At 38.7% G+C, this 24,993-nt stretch overlaps 1 protein-coding gene and 1 long non-coding RNA gene across 2 annotated transcripts in view; one reads left to right on the top strand and one right to left on the bottom strand.

The window, feature by feature from the left end:
* MYH15 (myosin heavy chain 15) overlaps positions 1-24,993 on the top strand; it is a 149,467-nt gene that overhangs the window by 65,741 nt on the left and 58,733 nt on the right. The window contains 6 exon segments of the mRNA XM_049105298.1: positions 3,894-4,136; positions 5,183-5,359; positions 7,016-7,161; positions 10,154-10,244; positions 12,246-12,635; positions 21,184-21,310. Coding sequence (XP_048961255.1) covers positions 3,894-4,136; positions 5,183-5,359; positions 7,016-7,161; positions 10,154-10,244; positions 12,246-12,635; positions 21,184-21,310 — 1,174 coding nt within the window.
* Positions 1,367-17,490, bottom strand: LOC118353214 (uncharacterized). Its single transcript, XR_004811703.2, has 4 exons — positions 16,843-17,490; positions 15,518-15,634; positions 5,239-5,287; positions 1,367-1,613 (listed from the first exon to the last, which is right to left on the bottom strand). It is a non-coding gene; the product is annotated as an uncharacterized LOC118353214 (long non-coding RNA).

Here is a 24,993-nt window from a genome sequence, read left to right as displayed (position 1 = left end):
AAAAGGGAACAAACCATTAGACGGGTTTAAACTATATAAAAGCACAATCTATCATGGGAGCCAAGAAACTCTGGGACTTAATTTAAGTTTTCTATGATTCATTAGCAAATCAAAAGACAGGATTTAGTAGATCCTGAGAAAAGCTTTACTGAAATCTTCAGGATTATTGCAGTATGCTTCTAGTTGGTTTTCCTGATTTTGGCCTCTCTACTTCCCCTTCTCCACTCCAAATCAACCTCACTAATCAGTCCAATTCTTAAAGCAGCAGCTCTCAACACTGGCTCTGCCTCAAACTTACTGGTGAAACAATTAAAAAATAAAAAATAAAGATGCCTAGACCCCACTGTCAGGTATTTTGATTAAGCAAGCCCTGAATGGGTTCAAAGAATCTATATGGGTGATTCTGATACCCAGTTAGGATTGAGAACCATTGTCTTAAACAAACATCATGTTGCTTCCCTGATGAATAAGTTTCAGATCCTATAATATGTGCATTATAGACTCCAGACCCTTGGTGTTGGCATCTGAGCCTCTATCTCCAATCTGATGCCAGTGTGCCATTACTCCCTTTCACATTCCTCCTCTCTAACCACCAGGACTGCTGTTATCCCCAAACATCTCAAAGGCAGCGATGAGATTTTACCCACTGATTTTATATTTTCCACCCCACTTAGCACAGTGCTAAGTTAAAAAATACTGGGTTCCAATACAATTATATGCAATTTATAATACAATTTATGCAATACAATTATAAAACACCTTTTTCCTGCTTTTTGAACTTACAGAAAGCAGAGAAAATTTAATAATTTTAGACTTACCGAGTTATTCTTTTATTTTGGGGCTATACTATTCATGTGTTCCAAGAGGCCATATTTTGCAGGGGAATTTCACCCAAACCCATATTTCTGATATGTATTTAACATAACAGTGGTTCTAGAATTTTAGTGTATTTCAGCCTCACCTGAGATACTTGTTAGAAATACAAATTCTTGGGCCCCACTCTAAACCTACTTTCAATTCATACTGTGAAAATCCCTGTTCATAGTATCATGTTTTGTGCAGCTTGGGGGAGAGGCCTCCCAGTTGTCATCATTCTCCCTGTCAACAGAGAGTGGTCAGTGCTACCTAAGCTGGTATGGAAGATAGAAATGGACCCACCTCATGCAGGAGGTAGTAGGTAAAAGCCTGGAATACATGATAAAGGATCAGTGTGGGAAGCATGGGAAATGCATGGAAGCCAGTTCCTGAGCAAACCTAGGAAAGCTGAGAGAGGTTCAAATTGTAACTGAGATTTTTAAAGTTGACAAAGCCATGATACGTTTTATTATTATTTGTTTTTAAGGAACACAGCTGAACACAGTAGGGATCAAATAAACAAAGATTCTTTTAAAACCATCACTTAAAATACTGCAGAACTGAGTGAACCCATTCCAATTAATGTTATGAGTACATGAGAATAACTGCCATCAGGGAGAGGATGTTCCTACTGTTAACCTGCCACACCATTGCTCAGCTGGCCCCCAAGTCCTGCTGTCATGTTTAATGAAGGGATCAATGATGGTCGATTGGATTGTCTTCTTCATTCAGTGATGGTGACAGGTCCAGTACACATGCTGAATGGAATAGAGCAAATAAGCATTCTATTTGTCAACCTGGTGTGAACTAAGATCAAATGTTCCCATTATTTCCCAAACATTGAAAGCTACTCTGATCTGCATAGATGCTTCCTGCTTTGACATTTTTGTTTGTTTTGAATTTATCCCTTTTCTTTTGGTCCTCAGTGATGTTGGAGATTTACTATTCTATGCCTTCCCCATCTGTGCCTCTTTGAGCCCCATTTGTTGGGCAGATGGCCATTCTCAACAGTTAGCCAGAAATCAATGGCCTAGAATTTTGCCTTATTCTTCTCTTTTTTCCTCAAATTTTTATTTAAATTCTAGTTAAGATATAGTGTAATAGTGGTTTCAGAGTAGAATTGAGGGTGCCTGGGTGGCTCAGTGGGCTAAATGTTATGATCCCAGGGTCCTGGGATTGAGTCCCATGTTGGGCTCCCTGCTCAGGGGAGAGTCTGCTTCTCCCTCCCTCTCTGCCCCCTCCCCCTCTGCCTCCTACTCTTTCTCTCTCAAATAAATAAATAAAATCCTTTTTTTTAAAGGGTAGAATTGATTCATTACTTACGTATAACACCCAGTGCTCATCACAAATACTCTCCTTAATACCCATCACCCATTTAGCCCATTCCCCACCCACCACCCCTCTAGCAGCCTTTCAATTTGTTCTCTCTAGTTAAGAGTCTTATGGTTTGTTTCTCTTTTTTTCTTTCCCCTATGTTCATCTGTTCTATTTCCTAAATTCTACATATGAAATCATATGGTATTTGTCTTTCTCTGACTGACTTATTTCACTTAGCATTATGCTCTCTAGCTCCACCCACGTTATTGCAAATAGCAAAATTTCTTTTGATGGCTGAGTAATATTCCATTATATACACCATATCTTCTTTATCCAATCATCAGTTGATGGACATTTGGGCTCTTTCCATAATTTGGCTATTGTTGATAAATCTATAAACATCAGAGTATAGGTGCTCCTTTGAATCCGTATTTTTGTATCCTTTGGGTAAATACTTAGTATTGCAATTGCTGGATCATAGGCTAGTTCTATTTCTAACTTTTTGGGGAACCTCCATTCTGTTTTCCTGAGTGACTACCCCAATTTACATTTCAAACAACTGAAGCCAGGCAAATAGATAGTTAATAAATTACTGAGCGTGCCTGGCTGGTTTAGTAAGTTGAGCAGCCAGCTCTTGATTTCAACTCAAGTCACAATCTCAGGGTCCTGGGATTGAGCCCTGTATCTGGCTCCATGCTCAATAGGGAGTCTGAGAATTATTTCTCTCTCCCTCTCTGCCCCTCCCCCCACTTCCACATTCTCTCTCAAATAAATAAAATATTAAAAAAATAAATCGAGTGGCATATTGCAAAGAATGGATGATAAGGTCTAGAGATGGAAGATGGAGCTAGATGTGAAGTTATGTTGCAAGGAGACCTACTGTAATTAAGAACTTGCTTACAAGGAAGGGGTTTTATTTAGCCTCGAACAGAGACAAATTAGAGGGGTTCAAAGTTATAAAGCATGTTTGTAGCAAAAAGGCAATTGACCCTTTCATTTTTTACTTGACCCATAACACAGGAACAATGGGTCACTCACTGGAGAATTAGAGGCAGTATTTTTGAAAGGATAAAAACAAAGACTGTTTTATACTCGGTGTATAACTTGTGGAATTTACCACTGACAGAATCATTGAGGAAAAGATTTTCTTTGGAAATAATAGTAAAATCTAGTTAGTAACCTGCAAGTAAAATTTATGAATTCTAAATTTCAACCTACAAATAAAAAAATATACAACTCTACTTGTTGGAAGATACATATATAAAACAAGTGCATCAGGGCACTTACAATAATATAAATATTCTAGTATCTGAGGGAACACTGCTTTCTTAAAAGACTGTATTCTGAACAGATATCAACCTCAAACTCTATGCCCATGTGAATGCTTCCAGACGCTGTGAATTAAGCAGTATGCCACTGATTTTTGGAGGCATGTTAGCTCCTTTAGGCCACCAGGATTCTATTAAGTGCTTTAGAAGAGGTAATCTAATCTACTGAATGGCCCGAAAGATCAAAAGCACCTCCAAGCACAAGCTACTCCTCCACTTCTCAACAATAGGATCAGGGAACTGGGAATATTATTTCACCTGCTGAGGGAAGGCAGGTGAAAGTACTGGTCACAGGGCAGGCAATTATCTCTTTGCTATGCGTTAAGCAGCATTTTCGCCTAGCTGATAAATTATTTCCAGCTGTTGGCAACAATTTTCTCCTCATCATGGCAGGAGCAAGAGACCCTGGCAAATGTTGAAGAGCAGTGTGAGTCACTGATTAAATCCAAGATCCAGCTGGAGGCCAGAGTCAAGGTGCTGTCTGCGCGAGTGGAGGAAGAAGAGGAGATAAATTCCGAGCTGACGGCCAGGGGGCGGAAGCTCGAAGATGAATGTTCCGAGTTGAAGAAAGAAATCGATGACCTGGAAACAATATTGGTGAAGTCACAGAAGGAGAAGTGTGCTACGGAGCACAAGGTACTTTCCTCGATAATGTTAGGGGGGCCTGGACGCCCCAGTCCCACTCCCCATCAGGTTCCAGTATCAGACTTGTTCAGCCTAAATGAATGAACACGGTGGCTCGCAGCTTTACAGCAGGCCCAATCGGAACCAGCATGAAACGAAGGGTCGGATGACCTGTGTGCTGTCCCAATTCAAATTTCCAATTCGAACTTATGGGACCGCACTTAATTTTCCAAATGAAACATCTTCACTTGTTTCAGTCTTATTACATCTGAAATCTAGTGGAAAGACCAGAAGAGTTTCATTGGGCCTCTGAGTATCCTTGTCTGGAAGGAGAGTGATCGTGATGCAGTTTACTGAAAGGTGATTTGGGATGTGTCTGAACCTCTAGCTCTGTGATTAATTTGAAGTTCGACCTTGAGGATGTCATGTTAATTCCAGTTAAGGGTTTTGACATTCCATTCATTTCATTTGAGGATTTTAACTTGCGCATCTGTGTATGAATTGAAACTAGCTGAGGAGTCCGTTTCCGACCTCTGATGAACAACTGGTCTCTGGAATGACACTGTAATTTTGGCAGATTAAATAGCAACTCTTGTGCCGTTGGTTCCCTTTCATAAAAGCGTGTGGGCCTGATAGAGCCAGCTTCCATTTTTGCATATTTTAACAGCTGGAACTCTTCTTTCATTGCCACTCTCAGGATTTGAGACATGACAAGATTGCTATGTGCCCCCTGAGTACTCAGAAAACTACCATTAGTGGTGCTCTTGTTATATAACAATACAACACACTGAAAACTGGCCATCAAATGAGCTATCCTGATACCTGCTTAACCAGAATACCCCATTCCTTAACACACATACTGTGTGTGTGAGTGTGTGTGTGTGTGTGTGTGTGTAAGAAAAAGTGAATTTAGAGTTTTTAACAGGAGATTGGGAATTTGGTAACTTTGGTTCTTTATAATCTTGGATACCTCTTGAGACTGTACCAGAAAAGACACAAGATGGCCCTTAGCATGATGCCCACCCTCTAATGCTACTGTCACTGTCGTCGTCCCACAGGTCAAGAACCTGACGGAGGAAGTGGAGTCTCTAAATGAGGATATCAGCAAACTTACCAGAGCAGCCAAGGTCATGCAGGAGGCCCATCAGCAGACACTGGATGACCTGCACATAGAGGAGGAGAAACTCAGCAGCCTGAGCAAAGCCAAGTTGAAGTTGGAACAGCAAGTAGATGAGGTAGGTAGCGCTGTGTCTGGCTAGTGAGCCATCTGCATCTATCCAAACCTCTGATTTCTACTTAATTTATCTTGACAATTTGGGGAAAACTTAGTAGCATGGCTTGTATCTTTGGATACTATTTGGAAACAGAGGTTTATCTGTTTCTCGATGTACACAGAAGCACTCCAGTGCATGAGAAGCCCCTGCGTGTAATCAGTTTTTAAATAGAACCTCCATACAACCCTGGGCAGTGGGGGAAGAGCATCGAGAGGAGTCATAAAGGGTTACCCCTGCAGGTGACTGACTGTCTCCTGTAGCCCCTGCAGAACCTGGTGTTTTGCCCTACAGACAAGCTGGTTCTCTACTTGACACTAGTGTTGAGAGATGAGTTGAAAGGCCCTGTTGTGTCTCCGGTGCTGTGCTGAGGCTTATTTATAATGGAAAGATATGTAAATCACAAGCTGTGACTTGGAAAAATACTTGGCAGATTCTAAAGGTGGTGTCCCTGTTCTGCTCCAAACACCCTGGGAAATAAAGATGTTTTAAACCACCCTTTGTGGTAGCTTCCTCATTCTTCCTTCCCTCCTCAGCTGGTAGAGCATATGCATTCGCTCTAGAAGTTGCAAAAGCTTAGCCTTTATAAAATCCTGACAAGGGTGGTCTGGCTTTTTTACTTAAACTATTTGCTGCTTTTTCCTCATGCCTTTCTATCAGTTGTCTCAATTCTCTTCCTATTTCCATGGATTGTGTGTCTCACAAAGCCTCAGTCTGAGGATTTACTCTGTGTGTGTGCGCCCGCTCGCTCTTTCGCTCTCTCACAAACACACACTCGGTCTCTCCTGGAGTTCATCTGCTCTCAGGTTTTTACATACTCTTTCTAGAAATCTTCCCTCCTCCTCCTCCTATTTGAATTTCCTGTATTTTGCTGGTTACAGAAAATAGCTTCTCTTGCTGAAAAGTAAACCTATCAATATATCAGTGAACAAACAGCCATATTGTATGTGTTCTCTAGCCTCCTGCTAAACCAACCTCAGTATTGTTGACCACACTAATCCAGAAAACACTGGGACATTCCAACCACCCTGGTGGGGAGCCAGGATATGACATCATGATATGGATGAGAAGAGGGTACCAAGGTGGTGAAGGAGATAGGGAAGTCATGCCATGTGAGATGTGTACGAAAGGGCCTGTGAAATCAGCTGCCTCATATTCATAGATGATTGCGTGGAGACAGATTTGCTTGGTGTTGCTCCAGGGAACAGAGCTTAGACTCATGGGAAGAATTTACAGAGAATATTTTGGCTTCTTAGGAGGAAGCACTCCTGAGTAAATGGACTTATCCACCCATGAAATGAGCTGCTGTTTGAAGAAGTAGGCTTCCCAGCAGTGAGAAACCATCAAACAAGGGCTCACTGGCTATTTATTAGTGGCTCCTTCTTTAGGACAGAGCTCATACTGCGTGATCTCCAAAGTTGTCCTTCATCGCCGTAATTTCTAGATTTTTGTTGTCTTATCGATGCACACAATATTTATTTTAAAGCATCTACATCACTGGGCAACATTTACGTAATCTGTGCATTTTTCTTTTTTCCAGAAGGTAAGTGTTAATGAACACATCTAGCAAAGTATACACTTCACCAATGTATTTGGCTAAATAATACCTCTTTTTGTCAGCTTGAGGGTGCCCTTGAGCAGGAGAGAAAAGCAAGAATGAACTGTGAGAGGGAAAGGAGCAAACTGGAGGGCGATTTTGAGCTGCACCGCAAGAGCATGGAGCACCTGGAGAGCAGCCAGCTGCAGCTGGCAGGAAAGCTGAGCGAGTAAGCCACCTTGCTGTTGACCTGACATTCGGGAAGACCTTAGATTGGAAGGAACAGCTCTTCATTCATTTATCCTTGTGACTCCAGGGCCAGATGTCTTAAGACCTGAAGGGGAAGATAACAAGCCTAGGAAATGATTTTTTTTTTTTTTGCTGGACTTTATTATATGGTTGTAAAAAAGAGTCAGTGCATAATCTAGAAGATGATGAGTGAGAAGGTATCTGACTAGCAGATGGGAAAGAAAAGTGTAAGGCATATGAGATGTAAATTATTGAAATTTGAGGCTACAAGTCCAAAATACAAGTCCAAAAATAAAAATGGCTTACTTCTTTTACTCATGATGAGTGCAATGGCATAAAAAGTAAAAATAAAACAAAAATATAAAGCAAAAATAAATAAAAACGAAACAAAACAATCTCTAATATAAAGTTCAACATAAGCCTCTGATCACTTTTAAAAAGTTGGCCAGATTTAACTTCATTGTTATTTGTGTAGCTTTTTCTATCAAGTAATTTGCCCTAAAAAATACTAAATTTTAAAATTTAAAGCAAAACATAACAATCAAAATGAGTGGAGCTTTCAGCTCCCTTGGATTCAGGGCAAGACGGCCCCTCAGTCTAGTTTCATTAGTGAAATGGACTTTCTCCTCTTGTCTCTTGTCATCCCCTGCTGAGCTAGACTTAATTCTAACCATTAGGGATTTTCAAGTTATTGGGAATAGATCAAATAAGAGCGGGAGGCAGCGAGGCCCAAGAGTGAGGTAAGGTCAGGGTAAAGCTAGGAGCACATCCATCACTGGAGCCACAAGGAGAAGGGAGTCAAGTGAGCAGCTATGAGCTCCTGGTCTTTCTGTCTGTGTGCATGAGTTGCCATGATACATGCTCATGTTCAGGCTTGATTAATATTCTAAGAAGTTACTGGACTTGATAGGTGTTTGGAAAAAGAAGAAATAAGTAATCCCATAAATGTATGGAATGGTGAAACCATGATAGAGGTCCCTGAGCATTCAATTTTAAGATGATGTTTCAGTTCAGCAAAGTGAAAATGATGTTCCATGTCCTTGTAGGCCGTAAGTCAATGAGCTCCGGCATTTTAGAAATCTGTGTTTTCAGAAAGGTACAACTTTAACTCTAAAACTTTTCCTCTAAATGGACTTATGACCTATGTATATATAAAAACTTAATACATGATAAAGGTATTACGTATTTCATTGAAAGCATTTCAAATCAGTGATGACTGGATAGAGAGTACTTAATAAATGATGCTGAGGTTATTAGCTATTCATTTTCTGAGATGCGAGGTAGAAATTTAACTTTCACTAGTCACATGCACAAAATCCAGTTGCATTAAAGAATTAAGTGTAAAAACAAGGCTATAAAACCATTAGAAAATGAAGCATAATTCACAATCCCTAAGATATAGAAGCAACTTAAATGTCCTTTGATGGATAAATGGATACAGAAGATGTGGTGTATACATATAGTGGAATATTATTCAGCCTTTAAAAAGAAGGAAACCCTGCCATATGTGACGCCATAGATGAACCTGGAGGATACAATGCTAAGTGAAATAGGAGTCATAGAAAAACAAATACTTCATGATTTGTTTATATGAGGCATCGAAAATAGTCAAACTTATAGAAACAGATTAGAATGGTGATTGCTAGGGGCTGGAGGGAGTGGAAAATAGGGATATTATTTAATGGGTAGACAGTTTCAGTTATGCAAGATGACTGAGTTCTAGAAATCTGTACGGCATTGTGCCTATAGTTAGCATTACCGTATTAGGCACTTAAATATCTGTTAAGAGGGTAGGTCTCATGTTGAATGTTCTTACCACAATAAACACAACAAAACTCATTGGAAGACAATATAGGTGATAAGTCTTAGGAAAATGGCAGGTTAAGTTTTCTTGACTAAGTGTCAAAAGCCAGAGACCGGAAAAGAATATTTTGATACGTTTAATGATATAAAATATTTAAACATTTAAGTGGCAAATGCCAGCATAAGTAAAATCAGAACAAGTGATATAAGATGCGAGAAATATTTGCAGCAGACGTCAGAAAATAAATAAGTATACTAACAGGAAATCTATAGTTCAATAATTATATGAACAACCTAGGAGACCAATGATTAAAGACACCAAGTAGATTATTTGGTTTATGGACCATTTTTATTTATTTATTTATTATTATTTTTTTTTATTTATGGACCATTTTTAAATCCTCATAGTTGACAAGATGCTGCCTTACTGTTAAACAAAGACATTAAAAAGAAAAACATTTTAACTTCTCTAAGGCTAGGAAAAATTTAGAAGTATGCTAATATTAAGTGTAAATGAGGAAGAAGAATCTCAAACTGCTATTGGAGGGCAAAGGGCAGGGTTATATATTTTTAAGCACGCACTTACACTTGCCCCAGAGATTCCCTGCTCAGTATCCACTCTAAGGAAACACTCACATGTGTACAAGGGGGCATGGATATGAACAGTGTTATTTATAGAAGGAAAATATTGGGGAAAACTTAAGTTCTTACTAATAGGGAAATGGATAAATAAATTACAGCATGCCTAAGTCATGGAGTAGTATGTCATAGTTAATTTTTAAATGAAATAATTTATGTGTGGGCCAACATGGGAACACCCCTAAAGTGTCATTGGGCTAAAAATAAGTTATAGAACTATAAATACAGATGCCACATTATGCCTTTCACAGTAAAGAAAGTGAAACTATTTCTACCAATATATAAACACAAACGCATGTCAATACTTAGAAAAATGTCTGGAAGGATTCACACCAAATTGCTACTGGTGTTTACCTGTAGGGAAGGAACAAAGATTGGGTGTTATTGCTGAGAAGATTCCAGATAGAAATATAATAGTTGAATTTTTACAATGAGAATGAATTCATGTGCCATTACTATAATTTTAAAAATATTTAAGCCAAACGTTATCAATCTCAACAATTCCATTTAATACATTTTTCCCCTCACAGGAAAGAACTAGAAATGAATCAGATGAATTCGAAGGTGGAGAAGGAGAGAAGCCTGGTGGCTCAGCTTCAGAACATGGTTAAAGAGCTTCAGGTGATTGTTTATTCAAATACCTGTGGGTAGCTGTATATAGATTCATGGGTGATAACAAACGCTTTGCCAGGGGATCCAGACCCTTAGCCAACTATGGATAGAGGCAGAAGAGAGCAGTGGTTAAGAAGGTAAAGTGTGGCATTCCCCAGATAATGTGATTCAGGAAAATTACTTTTTCAACTTCGGCTTTCTTATCATAATAACAACATAGATAATTTGTTGAATATTTGCAGTGAACCAAACATTGTGCTGAAAGCCTCGGTTATTTATTTTTTTGGTTATTAATCTTCCTGACAACTTTGAGCTAATATTATTAAATGCAACGGAACATTTAAGTGGTAAGCATAGAGCCTGATCCATGGTAAGCGTTCAGTGTTAGCAATTTAATTTTTTATAATGATTAGTTTTTGTGATTAACAGGCAATTCTATTTCTGTGCCGAAAATCTGTTTTATATCTACTTGTAGTCTCAAAACATTATTTGATAATGGGAAGCTATTTATAAGTTTTAGATCATGTGGCTGTTTTATACTATTTGACCATGTTCTAGAGTAACATAAATATGTACGGATACACACACACACACACACACACACACACACACACATATCCAACTCCCTACGTATGCTGTATGCATATACATCTGTATGATAGATGTTTTTCCTTTGGAGCTAAAAATTTATCTCAGTAATGTAGCCATTACTCAAAATAATTTTGAGCCTCTTTCTGATAATTATTTTCTGAGACATTTTGAACCAAATAAGAAAGCCAGTCTCACTGATTTATAGGCATGATTTCAAACACAATATTAATCTCCAAGTGATTATCTATCATATTCACCAGGCTTGTCTTCAAATGATACTTGACTTTATCCAAAATAAAAAGACTCAGAAGTTTCAATTTATCCAAGAGACAAATACTCTTCCCTTGATGATTTTTAAAAAATGCTCTGAAGATTATTTCTGAAGAAACACTTCAGAAATGTTTGGTTTAATGATAGTATTGTTTGGGATAAAGGTATTGGATCCCAAAATAACTAGTGGGAAGGGAATCGTGTTTACTTGGATGTAGAAGTCATACATTTTTTAGCGCCTTTTCTGTCACAACTCATCTACAGATCTGATAGCCTACGTATTGGCATGATCTAGAAATCCACATTTTCTCATTTCAAGGAAAGGAAAACACATTCTAAAATAGATTCTATCCTTTTCTACCCCTATCCTAACCTATGCCTAATTATACGAGGTGATAGTTAATGAATATCAGTGGCTTCCCTGAACCACAGTGACGCTATCGAGATTTGTAGAGCCATTTGCCCTTACGCTAAAAGGGTTTTGGGCTCTGAGAGTTCTTATCACTAATTTTCTTTATGTAATAATTTTGCCTCTAATGGTATCAGATTACCATTCACGGTAGCAGCCCGCATTCCTCCACCGATTTTAATTTGTTACTTCAGATCTCCTGGTAACTTGAAGTCACCTGCTAACTAAGAAGCTAAATCACCAAGTTTGTCAGAATTATGTGTAAAATTACACTGGTGCTGTTTCTTGTGAGTGAGTTGCTTGGACTCAGAGATATTCATTCTATCCATCAGATATTTTTGCGCAAGTTCACAATAATTGAGATTGGTCAGCTAATTCTAGAAGAGTAAATATTGCATATAAAATTCATCATGTTAGTTTTTATTAACTTTAAATTTTTTTCTTGTTATATGAAAAATGTTTCCTATTGCTTTGGAAAGTGCTCTTTACTGTACTTTCCCGTCCATGTATAGAATTTAATGAAGATGCTCATCACCAAGTACTGGAAGATTGGGGCAACTGCACATTTGAATTCTGGTCTTTGTACTGGTTTGAGGAAAACCACTTAATTTCTGTGTATTCTATCTTCTTTGTAAAATGACTTTTCTTAGTGTTGAGAAATGTACAGAAATTCAGTAAACTCTTCAATATAAAATATGCTACAAGTGCTTAGTAAAAGTCAAAATTATTTATTGTTGCAGGTACAGATACAAGGTTTAAAGAGGGAACTGGAAGTTGAAAGGACCACTCGAGCCAAGGTGGAGAGGGAGAGAGCTAACCTCACTCAAGAACTGGAAAACTTGAACGAGAGACTGGAGGAGGCAGGAGGCACCAGTTTGGCTCAGCTGGACATAACTAAGAAACAGGAAACAAAATTCCAGAAGCTTCGCCGAGACATGGAAAATGCTACATTGCACTTCGAGACAACTTCGGCCTCTTTGAAGAAGAGACATGCAGACAGCCTGGCTGAACTCCAGGGCCGACTTGAAAATTTACAACAGGTCAAGCAGAAATTAGAAAAAGACAAGAATGACTTGCAGCTAGAAGTGGATGACCTCCTGACCAATGTTGAACAGATGACCAGAGCTAAGGTAAACATCCCCAGGTCCACCTTATGGACTTCAGAACATGAAAGTAAGTAGGAAAGGGAAAGAAAAAGAAAAATAAACAAGATTGGTGACTTGAGGTATTTGCTAACGGAGGCTATAGTTCTTTAGATAGACTAGACCAGGCTTAATCTCGGTTGACATTGTTAAGGTCACATGGCTATTACCTGAATGTAGCCTGACAGGAGCCTCAGGTTTTATTGGAGTTCCAGTCCATATGTCTTGCGGGTCTTTCTGGTGATGACATAAATAGGTAGGCTGAAAAGTGAAGCCACTAGTTATGAGTTGTGTGTCTCTCTTGAAGAATGGCTTTGAGTTGGGAGCATTCCTTGGGGGTGGCTCAGACACTCTTGTGTTTGTCTCAGTGAATGGTGGACACAAAGAGCTTTGCTAAGAGGAGAGACCTCCTCCCACCTCCATCTTCTCTGGCATTTCTTTGACCAGCCAGCACTTAGAAGGAAGTTTCACCACATGTTCTTTCTTCACTGAGCCCTTTAATCCATATAGTATAAGCTCTTACATCAAATGACTGTATCATCGGATCATAGGTAATGGCCATCCTACCTTCTGGTATTTGAGAGAAGGCTTCCTTTAGGTTAGTCAGAACAAATACAAGTATAAAATATTTTATTGAGCTTTGCTTTATTGTGCTTCACAGATATTGTGGTTTTTTACAATTGAAGGCTTGTGGCAACCCTAAGTGGAGCAAGTCTATTAGTGCCATTTATCTAACAGCATTTTCTCATTCCATGTCATGGTTTGGTAATTAATTTCAGACTTTTTCGTTATGATTATATTTATTGTGATCTGTGATCAGTGATCTTTGATGTTACTATTGTAATTGTTTGGGGGCACCAAGAACCATGTCCATATAAGATGGCAGACTTAATCAATTAATATGTGTGTTCTGATTGCTCCACCGACTGGCCGTTCTCCTCTCCCTCCCTCTCCTTAGGCCTCTCTATTCCCTGAGACACAGCAATATTGAAAGTAGGCCAGTTAATAACCTTACAATGCCTTCTAAGTGTTCAAGTGAAAGGAAGAGTTGTACATCTCTCACTTTAAATCAAAAGCTAGAAATGATTAAGCTTAGTGAGGAAGGCATGTTGGAAGCCAAGACAGGCTGACAGCTAGCTAGGCCTCTTGTGCCAAATGGTTAGCCAACTTGTGAATGCAAAGGAAAAATACTTGAAGGAAATTAAAAGTGCTACTCCAGTGAGCACATGAATTATAAGCAAGTGAAATAGCCTTATTGCTGATATGGCAAAAGTTTTAGTGGTCTGGATAGGAGATCAAACCAGCTACAGCATTCGCTTAAGCTAAAACCTAATCCAGAGCAAAGGCCTAACTCTCCACTTCTATAAAGGCTGAGAGGCGTGAGGAAGCTACAGGACATGTTTGAAGCTAGCAGAGCTTCATTCAGGAGGTTTAAAGAAGGAAGCTGTCTCTGTAATATTTCGAGGTGAAGCGGCAAGTGATGATGGAGAAATTGCAACAAGGTTTCCAGAAGATCTAGCTTATAATTCATGGAAGTGACTACTCTAAACAAAGAAACTCAATGTAGACCAAAACAGTCTTCTATTGAAAGAAGATGTCATCTAGAACTTTCATAGCTAGAGAGAAAAAGGCAATGCCCAGCTTCAAAGGCAGGCTAACTCTCTTGTTAGGGCCTAAAGTTGAAGCCAATGCTCATTTGCCATTCCGAAAACCCTTGGACCCTTAAGAATGGTGCTAAATCTACTTTGCCTGTGCTGTAGAAATTAAAAAAGCCTGAATGACAACACATATTTGAAGCCCACCGTTGAGACCTACTGCTTGGAAAAGAAGATTCCTTTCAAAATACTACCACTCATTGACAATGCACCTGGTCACTAAAGAGTCCTAATGAAGATGTAAAACAAGATTCATGTTGTCTTCATACCTAACACAACAGCCATTCTGCAGCCTGTGTATCAAGGACACATTTTGACTCTCAAGTCTTAGGATTTAAGAAATACATTTTTTTAAGTCTATAGCTGCCACAGATCCATCAGTGATTCTGATGGATCTGGACAAAGTAAATTGAAAATCTTCTAAAAAGCATTCACCATTCCAGATTAAGAATATTCTACATTAAGAACATTCATGATTCATAGGAAGAGGTTAAAATATCAACATTAATAGGAGTTTCAAAGAAGTTGGTTCCAATCCTTCCGGATAACTTTAAGAGGTTCAAGACTCCACTGAAGGAAGTAAACTGAAGATGTGGAAATAGCAAGAGAACTAGAATTAGAAGTGGAGCCTGAAGATGGGACTGAATGATTGCAATCTCATGATACAACTTTAACGGATAAGGAGTTGCTTCCTATAAATGAGCAAAGGAAGTGGTTTCTGGAGACAGAGTCTACTCCTAATAAAGATGCTTTGAAGATTGTTGAAATGACAACAAAGGTTTACAGTATTACATAAAGTTAATTAAAAGCACTAGCAGCATTTGAGAGGATTGACTCCAATTTTGAAGGAAGATCTACTGTGGGTAAAATGCTATCTGACAGCATCACACGATACACAGAAACCACTTATGAAAGGAAGAGTCAATTGATGTGTCAAAACTCATTGTCTTATTTTAAGACGTGGCCACAGCCACTCCAACCTTCAGCAACCACCACCCTGATCAGTCAGCAGCCATCAACGTTGAGCGAGATCTTCCACCAGCAAAAAGATTATGTGACTCAGTGAAAACTCAGACAATGATTAGCATTTTTTAGCAATCCAGCATTTTAAATTATGGCATACAGATTTTTTAGACATAATGCTTTGCACAATTAATAGACTACAATATAGTGTAAATATAACTTTTATGTATACTGGGAAACAAATTCACTGACTTGCTTCTTTGTGGTATGACCTTTATTGCAGTGGTCTGGAACAGACCCTGCAGTACCTCCGAGGTATGCCTGTAGCCAGCATCACATTCTCCTTGTGAGCAGAATTGGTACAGGTATCTGGAAAAGAGACAAACCAACAGTAAAGCTCAACCTGCATGTACCATAGCCAGAAAAAATTACAGCATTTCTATAGAGAGATTGAGTGGCTCCTAAAATATTTAGCATTAATTCCCTTTAAAAACCATATTAAGTAGAAAGAAACACAACCACCCTGCTCTTCCTTCTATTTCTCTCCATCGTCCGTGCCAACCCACCCCCAATTATCTTAGAATATAAATCTCGTAAGGATTTAAGTCTTCTCTCCTCTGTCTCTTCTGTATTTTGCCTTTTATTGGGACTCATCTTTCTCTCAGCAATGAAAGCATTCCTTCTCTGTACCCTGTAGCCTTCAATTGCTTTCCTCAGCCCAAATGAGCCTCCAGAAGTCCTTACTCTTTATAATCTACTGTGCCTCTTGTTAATCTCAGGAATTCTTCTGTTTCTGCACATCTTAGTAGGAAGTCAGTCATAAAACTGTTGATAGGTTCACCATAAATCCATACTAATTAGATATGAATTTCATACTTTCCAATTTCCTCTAGAATTCCATCACTTCTCAGAAGTTCTTTATTCATCTAAATCACTTTCTGTTTTATTTTAAACAAAATCCTCCCTCAGATTCTAACCCTGACTTTCTAAATCCTTTTCAATAAATGGTAAGACCCAACTGATAAGATCAAGACCTTCTCTCTTCACCTTATATTTTTCTTATGCTCATCCATTTCTTTCTTTCTCGTCCCAAAGAATAAAATATTTTTCCATGTAACCATTATTCACCCATTGCAAAAACAAATCAAAATAGGAAAGACTTTTCCTCAGATACCAGGAGGAGGAAAACAAAGTCTATCCATATCTGCCTCTGTCTCCTTGACCGAAGAGTAGTGCTCCATTTATCTATTGCTGTATAACAAATCATCCCCAAATCTTGTAGTATAGAACAGCAATTTATTATCATCTCTCTTGGTTCTAGGGTTGACAGACTTAGCTCAGATGAGAGTTGAGACTGGAGTCATCTGAACGTTTGTTCATTCCCATGTCTGGTTCCTGGGCTGGGACAACTAACTAGAATGACTGGGGCCTAGGCATAAATCTGTCATGTGGCTAGTTTCCTCACAGCATGGCAACCATGGGGGACTTGGGCTTCTTAACGAGGTAATTTAGGCACAAGAGCAAGTACTATAAAAGACCAAGACAGAGCTGCAACAATTCTAGTGAGGCAGACTTACCATGCAGTGGAGTGATTTACAGGGTAGGGAATCTGCACAAGGTGTGAATACCAGAGAGTGTGGTTCATGGAGGGTTCATCTTTCGAGGCTAAGTCCAGCAGATGTGTACACCTCACTACCTCCTCGCTCCTGTAACCCCTGCAGTGTCTTATTTCCCCTGCTTTTCTTAAGAGTATTCTCTTAGGTTGTTCTTTCAAAATCAGTAATGTCTTCTTTTCCTCAAATTAGCGTGTCTAAAACCAAACTCATCACCTTCTTCTGAATCTCGTGTTTCTTCTGGACATTTCCGCCACAGGCACCCTGTTTCTTCCTATCACCCAGGCTATAAGCCTATAGCTAATTATTTATTTCCTCTCTTGTTCTTTGCTTTCCAGTCAATTCTCATAGCAGGCCAATTCTTCACCGTCTTACAATTTCCTATGCTATTCCCACAAATAGGTAGGGCTTTCATTACCTTTTAACTGGATTATTAAAGTGGTTTCCTAGATTATCTTTCTCACCTTGAGTTTTTCTTTTTTTCAATTTATCCTATATAGTATCTATATGAATATTTCTAGACAAGCTTTATAGAATCACATCCCTGCTTAACAGTGAACTTCAAACCGCTGCTTTTCAAGGTACACCATGACCTGTGATCTGAATCAGCCTGCTCGGCCAATTTTAGATTCTATTACTTTGTTTCATGGACGTTCTATTTCAGCCAAGTTAGAATGTTTGCCTTCCACCAAATATCCTTTGCCCACCAATATGCCTTTTCCAAACTAAGCCTTCTCCTGGAATGCTCAAGTTCAACCTTCCATATTAAAACTTTATCTGTTTCAGAAGTACTGTAGCACTTTTGGGATCCCTCTGGGATTACTGCATTATATAGTCTTTTAACTCTACTTAAATAGAAAGCGTCTCTAAGGCAGAAACCAGGTCTTATTTTACTCTCACTACATGATATGCGTAACTTGCGTCTTCAAGTATTAGCATTAACTTTTACGTATGTCTCTTGGGAATTCTGTGGCTCAGGGGCTAAATGACTACTCAAGGTCACACAGTCATGGTAGAGACGAGCCTCGACTCCCAATTCTGTTTATGTTGGTGGGTGGCCGCATTCTGCTGCTGCCTTAAATATTTCTTGGTGGGATAAATTGATTCTGTTCACTCTCATAGGCATATACATTATGCTAAAATTTTTCTTGAATTGTTTATTTCATCTTTTCCTGAATTATAATGCCAGGAATGCCAATACTCAGTGGTACAGTGGAAGCTGAAGCATTTTTAAAGAGTATATTATGCTGACAGAGAAGCCCAGGGAAATTTAGAAGTTATAGGCAATCTCACAATTATCTTGATTATTTTGAATTCCCATTGGTTCCTGCATTTCTGAGAGATGGCATTTTTAGGCAGCATTTTAAGAATCAGCTTTAAGATGAATGTACATTATTCCATTAACCTCTTCTTTCCTGGTATGAAAATTTAGTGCCTGTCCTTATGCTTAAATTTGAAGTTCTTTTGAAGGTACAACCCATTTGAATGGTACATCCCTGTGTAGGTTACCCTTAGAAAAACAATTGCAATGTCTTTTGTGGATCCTGCTTACAAAAATATATTGTAAATTGAAAATGATCTGCCAATGGTTAACATTGCCTAGGAATACCTACCATTTGAAGCTATGCCTAAGAGCAAGTCTCTTTTCTGTCTGCCCAGGTGGTTGCCTATTCTGCCGATATGCAGAACCCCAGCTGGGCTTTACTACACACAAGTCTCTTAAAACCTGGGGGTTCTCTGGCTCCTTTGCTTGCCGTTTCCACACACCATTGACTAAGTTGTCTTATAGAGCTCTGTGTTCTTTCACCGCCAGCAAACAGGTGCATAGCATAGAATATTCTGGGCCATAAACATAAGTGCCATTTCTCACACCTGGATGTGTTCCTCCTGTCCCAGTTAATGGGTCATTTATTATTGGAGACAACATAAAATGAAGATGGTTCACACAGCAATCATATCTTTATCCGGTTTCCACCAGCACTCAGGATTCGTGACAGTAGGAGCCAACGAGGATGTCAATGTACTATTCCCTTTGTCATTCCTACTTCATATAACAGATACTTCAGAATCTAGTATTTAGCTTTTTTCCCCGTTGCCTCTGCACAGGCCATTATCAGTTCAAATCCCAATTCCAACACTCCCTGGCTGTGTGAATTTGAACAAGGTGTTTAGCCTCTCTGACTCTATTTTCTCATTTATAAAACAGAGTCAGTATGAACTCTTAAGGGATGTCTTGATGAAAAGAATGAGTGTGCCAACTTTGTCAAATTATTTTTAGGAGTGAGAGCAAACCTATTCAACATTTAAAATATAACTAGAACTTTCAGACCATCTAAAGATGGCTACATTCATCACTACTATGGCTTTTTTCTAGTAGCCAGTGGAGAGTGTGGATAATTGAGTGTGCCTGGCATTTGGCATCAGGGCTCTAACCTATATGATGTTGATGGCATTGTATGAGAAACTGGCCATCAGACCTCTACCAAGTTTGGTTACACAATCACCAACAAACCCGGGTGTGCTATGGAACATATTCGAGCTTGAACTATGTGGTATTCCTCTTCAGCCTCTAAATGGGCATGAATCTGATTTGGCTCTTCACTTGTTTGCTGATCAGTGGATAATACCTTGACCAAGTTAAAAAGTAAATTTGGAGGCTGGGGCTTATAAGGAAAGTTTGAATATGACCTCTAAGTAAACTTTAGTGGGCATGTTAGCCAGTCTTTCACTAAAGCAATAATTTGATTGTCTTAGATGTTTATTAAGTACCTATTTTGTGTCAAGCACCGTATACTGCCTTGGGGTTATAAGAAGATGTAATCCTGTAGTTTTTCATGGAGAGTTTAGAATTGTAACTAGTGTAAGCTTGAAGAAAATAATCTTCAACACAGAGTTGGCTCTAGCTGGAGGTCTCCAAGGTTTTTGCTGATTCAGGAATTTCCCAGAGGACTAAACGTGGCATCTTTTAAAGGCTCCTGGTCCTTGGCCATTGCTACATCATACAAATTAGGTTGACATTCAGACCGTTAGGCTCACCACCAGATTTTATACACATCACCATTTTCTTGGAATGCCACTGATGTAGTCTTTTCTTTATTAATTCTTCCTTTTCCACAGCACTCATCATAGAAACAGATCTCATGGGATTATTGAATGGATTGAGATTTAATATATGTAAAGAGCAAAACAAACAGCTACCTATAGGACTATGCAACTATGGAACCATCAATGTTATTTCTGACCATATTAATAAGAAGGATGCAAATTACAGCTAGATAAAGGGGGATACAACAATTTTGCATCAGGCAGCTCTTTATCCTATTTAAGAATCTGGTTTTTTTAAAGATTTTATTCATTTATTCATGAGAGACACACAGAGGCAGAGACACAGGCAGAGGGTCCTCACGAGGAGCCTCATACGGGACTCAATCCCAGGACCCCAGGATCACGCCCTGACCCAAAGGCAGATGCTCAACCACTGAGCCACCCAGGCGTCCCCTGTTTAAGAATCTTGAGTCTCAAAGTCACTAGCATTAGTTTCCAGAATGTGGCAGAAATCTTATGGTTAGATTGGTTACTTAGGTAGAAATACAAAGGCCGAACGGCATATCCTTTTCTCTAAGCACAAACAGCCCATTCTGAGAAATTGGAGTTTTGAAATGAAGTGTTAACCCAAGAGGGTTACCTCGAGCCTGCAGCCTTAGTGACCCAGAGGATGTAGTTGCCTTGACAGTTCAAATGTCCATTATTAAGCTCAGGTCTATCTACTTTCTCCTATACTGTTTGGTCAGCCCTTTGGATTTCCCTTCTTCTTCCCCTGTTCCTCCCTCCTCTGAACGTCACCAGTTGTTTATTGAGCTTCTTGAATGTGCTCGACACTATTCTAGGCACTGAGGGGTTATCCATGATCAAACAGCATCTCTACTTTCATGAAACCTATTCTAGTGAGAGAAAAAAATGGTTAAATATATAATATAATGTCAGGAAGTGATTATGTACTTCATCAGTATTTGGCATTTCCCTTCTTCAGAAGAACAAAGAATTCTGGAGTGTCCCAATACCCAGAGAGTTGGGTTCCTATATGACACCTATAGCCTAAGAAGTTTGGGCCCCTTAAAGGCCCAGAACTTGAATTTATAGTGTTTGCTGAAATTAGAAGATACAGTTTCCAAAATGTTAGCTGTGGTCTTTCAGAGCAGAGGAGAGCACAAGGGTCCCAGGAGCCACACCTCCCTTTCTTATGCAGCTAATTAATTCATCATGGACTCTATGACCCCTGTCCAACCCTTCATTCTCAACTCATAGGCTAACTCTGAGAAGCTCTGTAGTCTGTATGAAGAGCGCCTGAATGAAGCAAATGGAAAACTAGATGAAGTGACTCAGTTGGCAAATGACCTGAAAGCACAGAAGACAAAGTTATGGAGTGAGAATGGTAAGTGAATGTGCTGCTTCGCTGTGAGTGAGTCTCAGTCCCAGCAGCCTGGTGGAGGGACAACTGAGATGATCAATCAGTCACTGAAACTGAGTGAGCATTTAGAGATTCTAGGGGAGGAATGCAGCCTCTGATTTAACCTTGTCCGCAGATATGCTCTGGTCTAGTGAGGGTTACCTCTGTGCTGCTTTGGGAGCTCTGCCCAGCTCTCCTTCAGGAAGGAGAAATGCAATATACAGTTGGATGAAGCAACTGTCAAGATCAAAGGATGGCAGGGCTGTCCACACAGCCTGTAAGACATGGCTTTTTATAATGTCGACCTCATTGAAACAGGCATTTTTTTCTAATTTTCAATAATAAACCCATACTTTTTTTTTACACTTAGTAAAAGCCATTGTCTGTACAGTGGCCTACAAAGGCCACGTAATTGGGTCCCTCATTATCTCTCTGACCTCTTCTACTACTTTCCCCTTCTCTCATTCTGCCTTGACTATGTTTTTAACACACCAGGCACACTTGCATCCTAGGGTCTTGCCCTAGCTTTTTCCTCTGCCTGGAATACTCTAATAATTCTCCAGAGACTTGGAGATGAGGGTTAATCAAACAGATATCTGGGGGAGGTCAGTGTAGGCCTTGTTGAGAAGGCGACATTTGACTGTTCTCAACCCATTTTCTCTCTTTGCTCCTTTTTTTAATAGTATTTAATACCTTCAAACAAACTACATACTTGAAATGATAAATGTGCTTATTTTTCTATCTCCATCTGCAAGAATGTAAGTTTCATGTAAGCTTTGTTTTATTCATCGATGTATGTCCATCATCTAGAACAATGCCTGTCACTTTTTGGTGCTGCACAAACATTTGATAAATAAAAAGTAGAAAAATGTCCCATGGTTACTCTCTGCTATCAGCTTCTATTGATAGGGGGGGTTTTTTGGTGTGTTTTGTGGGTTATTTTTCCCCCAGTCTTTTACATTGTGACAATTTAGTTGAGTTTTTTCTTTTTCAATTTGTCATAAGTTTGTAGTTTTTTTGTTTTGTTTTGTTTTTGTTTTTTGTATCTTGCAGATTTAGTCGTTTGTAATGGTTGCTTCTAATCCATCAAGTAGAGGAACTATAGTTTACTTAACCTTGTCTTGTAACTTGTCTTGTTTCTCTGCTATGAAAAGTATGTGGCTAGATGTTTCTCTGTAATTAGAATTATTTTTAGGAATATATTTCCAGAGACCAAATTCTGGGATCAATGAAAATAAACAATATTCTTGATGCCCAGATGCACACACTTTAAAAAGAGAATAAAGACCACTTGGACTATATCACATTCTTCTGCTAATGGGTACCTGTTTCTAGATGCTATATCTTGAATTAAAGCTAAATTAAAATAGGCTGCAAAACTATAAACCTAGAAACCCAGAAGAAAGTAGTTTTGGTTCTAGCAGAGACACTGAATGGGACCCTGTAGTGGGGGAAGGGTGTATAACACTTGGCCTTGTTACAAAGCCCCCAATTTGACCTCTGCCATTTAGGATGTGGTCTGTGGACTCCGCAGTCCAGTGATAAGACTGAAGAATACCCTTATATTGGGTCCTGAATGATGTGCTGTACAAAATTGTGATAGGCACTGCCTACCTCCCCCTAGTTATTGGCATTAATTTTCCACTCACTTTTTTGATGAGGAAATTAGTGGGTAAGTGAGTGAAGTGAAAGTGGGTGTGAGGTGATAATTCTGCTCAGGATAGAGGACCTTTTCTTCCTTTAATTCTTATTTTTACCTTTTGGCTTTGTGTGAATTAAAATTTAAGTATATACCTATCCAAACCTCCCCTCACCTCACTGGGTCTATGCTCCAGATTTTTTGCTGCTTTTTTGCCACTACCACTAGTCTCATGCCCTGCCCTATCAAACATATCACACTCTGCTTTCAAAGCCGACCAGTGGTAGACGTGATCAATTAAGCCATGTTAAACGAGTACTTGTTCTGTAAGATACGTGATATGTCAGTCTCAACCCCCTAGTGGACTGGCATTTCTTCAGACTCCTTTTCAATATGATGTTGTCACTCAGAGATTTTCAGTTTGGTCCACAGAGCGCTGGTGATCATCAGGACCCTTCTAGGGGGCCTAGGTTAAAGTGATTGCTTTCTAAGTTCTTTTGCGATTTATATTGATGCTGCAAAAGCAGTGATGATTAAAACTTCTAGAACCTCATCATGCATCAAGGTAGTGGCACCACACTGTACTAGTAATCATATTCACTGATACGCACTCAGAGTTTGAAGAAAAAAAGGTCAGTTTTTTTTTCAAGTAAAAATGTCCTTAATGAAGCAGTAAAAATTAATTGTATTACATCTTCACCCCAAATATGTATCTTTTTAATATTCTTTTTTTTCTTTTTAATATTCTCTAGGACAAAACAAGAAGTATACATAAAACACTTCTATGTTTTTATGAAGTTTAAAAATTTTAATTCCAGTGTTATATTAGTTTCAGGTATACGATATAGTGATTGAACGATTCCATACATTTCTCAGTGCTCATCACAATAGTGTGCTCTTAATCCCCTTCACCTAATTTGCCCACCCCCACCCACCTCCCCTCTGAAGTGTGATGTGTGATTAAGTCCTGAGCTGAGCCAGCAGGTTTTCTCAGGGAGCATCCTATATACTTAAAAAGACAATTGACAAACAATGTTTATTCTGACTCAGGTATTTGGCAGATATTTTCTCAAAAGTGAACAAAGTGAGCCTGTCGCTTCAAGGAAAACAACTGACATTATTTGTTGCCAATAATAAAACTGGAGCTTTTCAGCAAAAATCAGATTTTGGAAAATGTGTACATGCCATCATGAGCCTGATGCTCTCAATTCTTGAAGACTTTTCTGATGAGATCAGTAGTGGACGTTAACAAACATGCTTTTTTTAATATTATATAATGGAAAGTGTCAACATTTTGGAAGATCTGTATAATTCAGTGAACACTTATTTTTCAAATCACCACTGCATGATGTTATACAGTCATGTGTGGGTGAAAGATCCATTCAAAGTTTAAGATAGGCTCAGGGATTTTAATGGAACAGAGGAACATATTGCAACTAATCCTTGACAAATGTCTATTTGCTGAATTTTGTTGTAGTATTAAGTAACGGTCACAATTATCTGAGAAGACTATGAAAATAAATCTCCCTTTTCCAGCGTTATCTGTGACAGGCTAGATTTTCTTCACATACTTCAAAGAAACAGTGTATTACAATAGATTGCATTTGGAGGCAAACATGAAAATCTAGCTTTTAGTAAGCCAGAGATTTTTAAAAATGTACAATAATGTCATTTTTCTCATTAACTTTTTTGGAGTTTTGGAAAATAGTTTTTCCTCTTAAAATTATTTATGTAAACATGTTAACACACCAAGATTTTTATTATCATTTGAAAATGAATTAATACAAATTTTAAATTTCCCTTTTAATTTCAAATACTCTATTCAAAATAAAACCCATGTAAACAAAATCTCTTTGGGACCCCCAATAAATTTTAAGCATATAAAGTATTCCTGAGACCAAAACGTTTGAGATTTTCTGCTTTGGCCCAAACATAAGGAAGCATTATAATGCTAAGACTTTTAGGACTTATTTATAGCAAGAGATGTGGGGCTCATAAATATTGTGGCCTTTTAGTGTTGTGCTAATTA

This window comes from Canis lupus, chromosome 33 (genome assembly GCF_003254725.2).
Source record: "Canis lupus dingo isolate Sandy chromosome 33, ASM325472v2, whole genome shotgun sequence".
NCBI lineage: Eukaryota > Metazoa > Chordata > Mammalia > Carnivora > Canidae > Canis > Canis lupus.
This window is presented reverse-complemented; position numbering and strand designations above follow the sequence as displayed.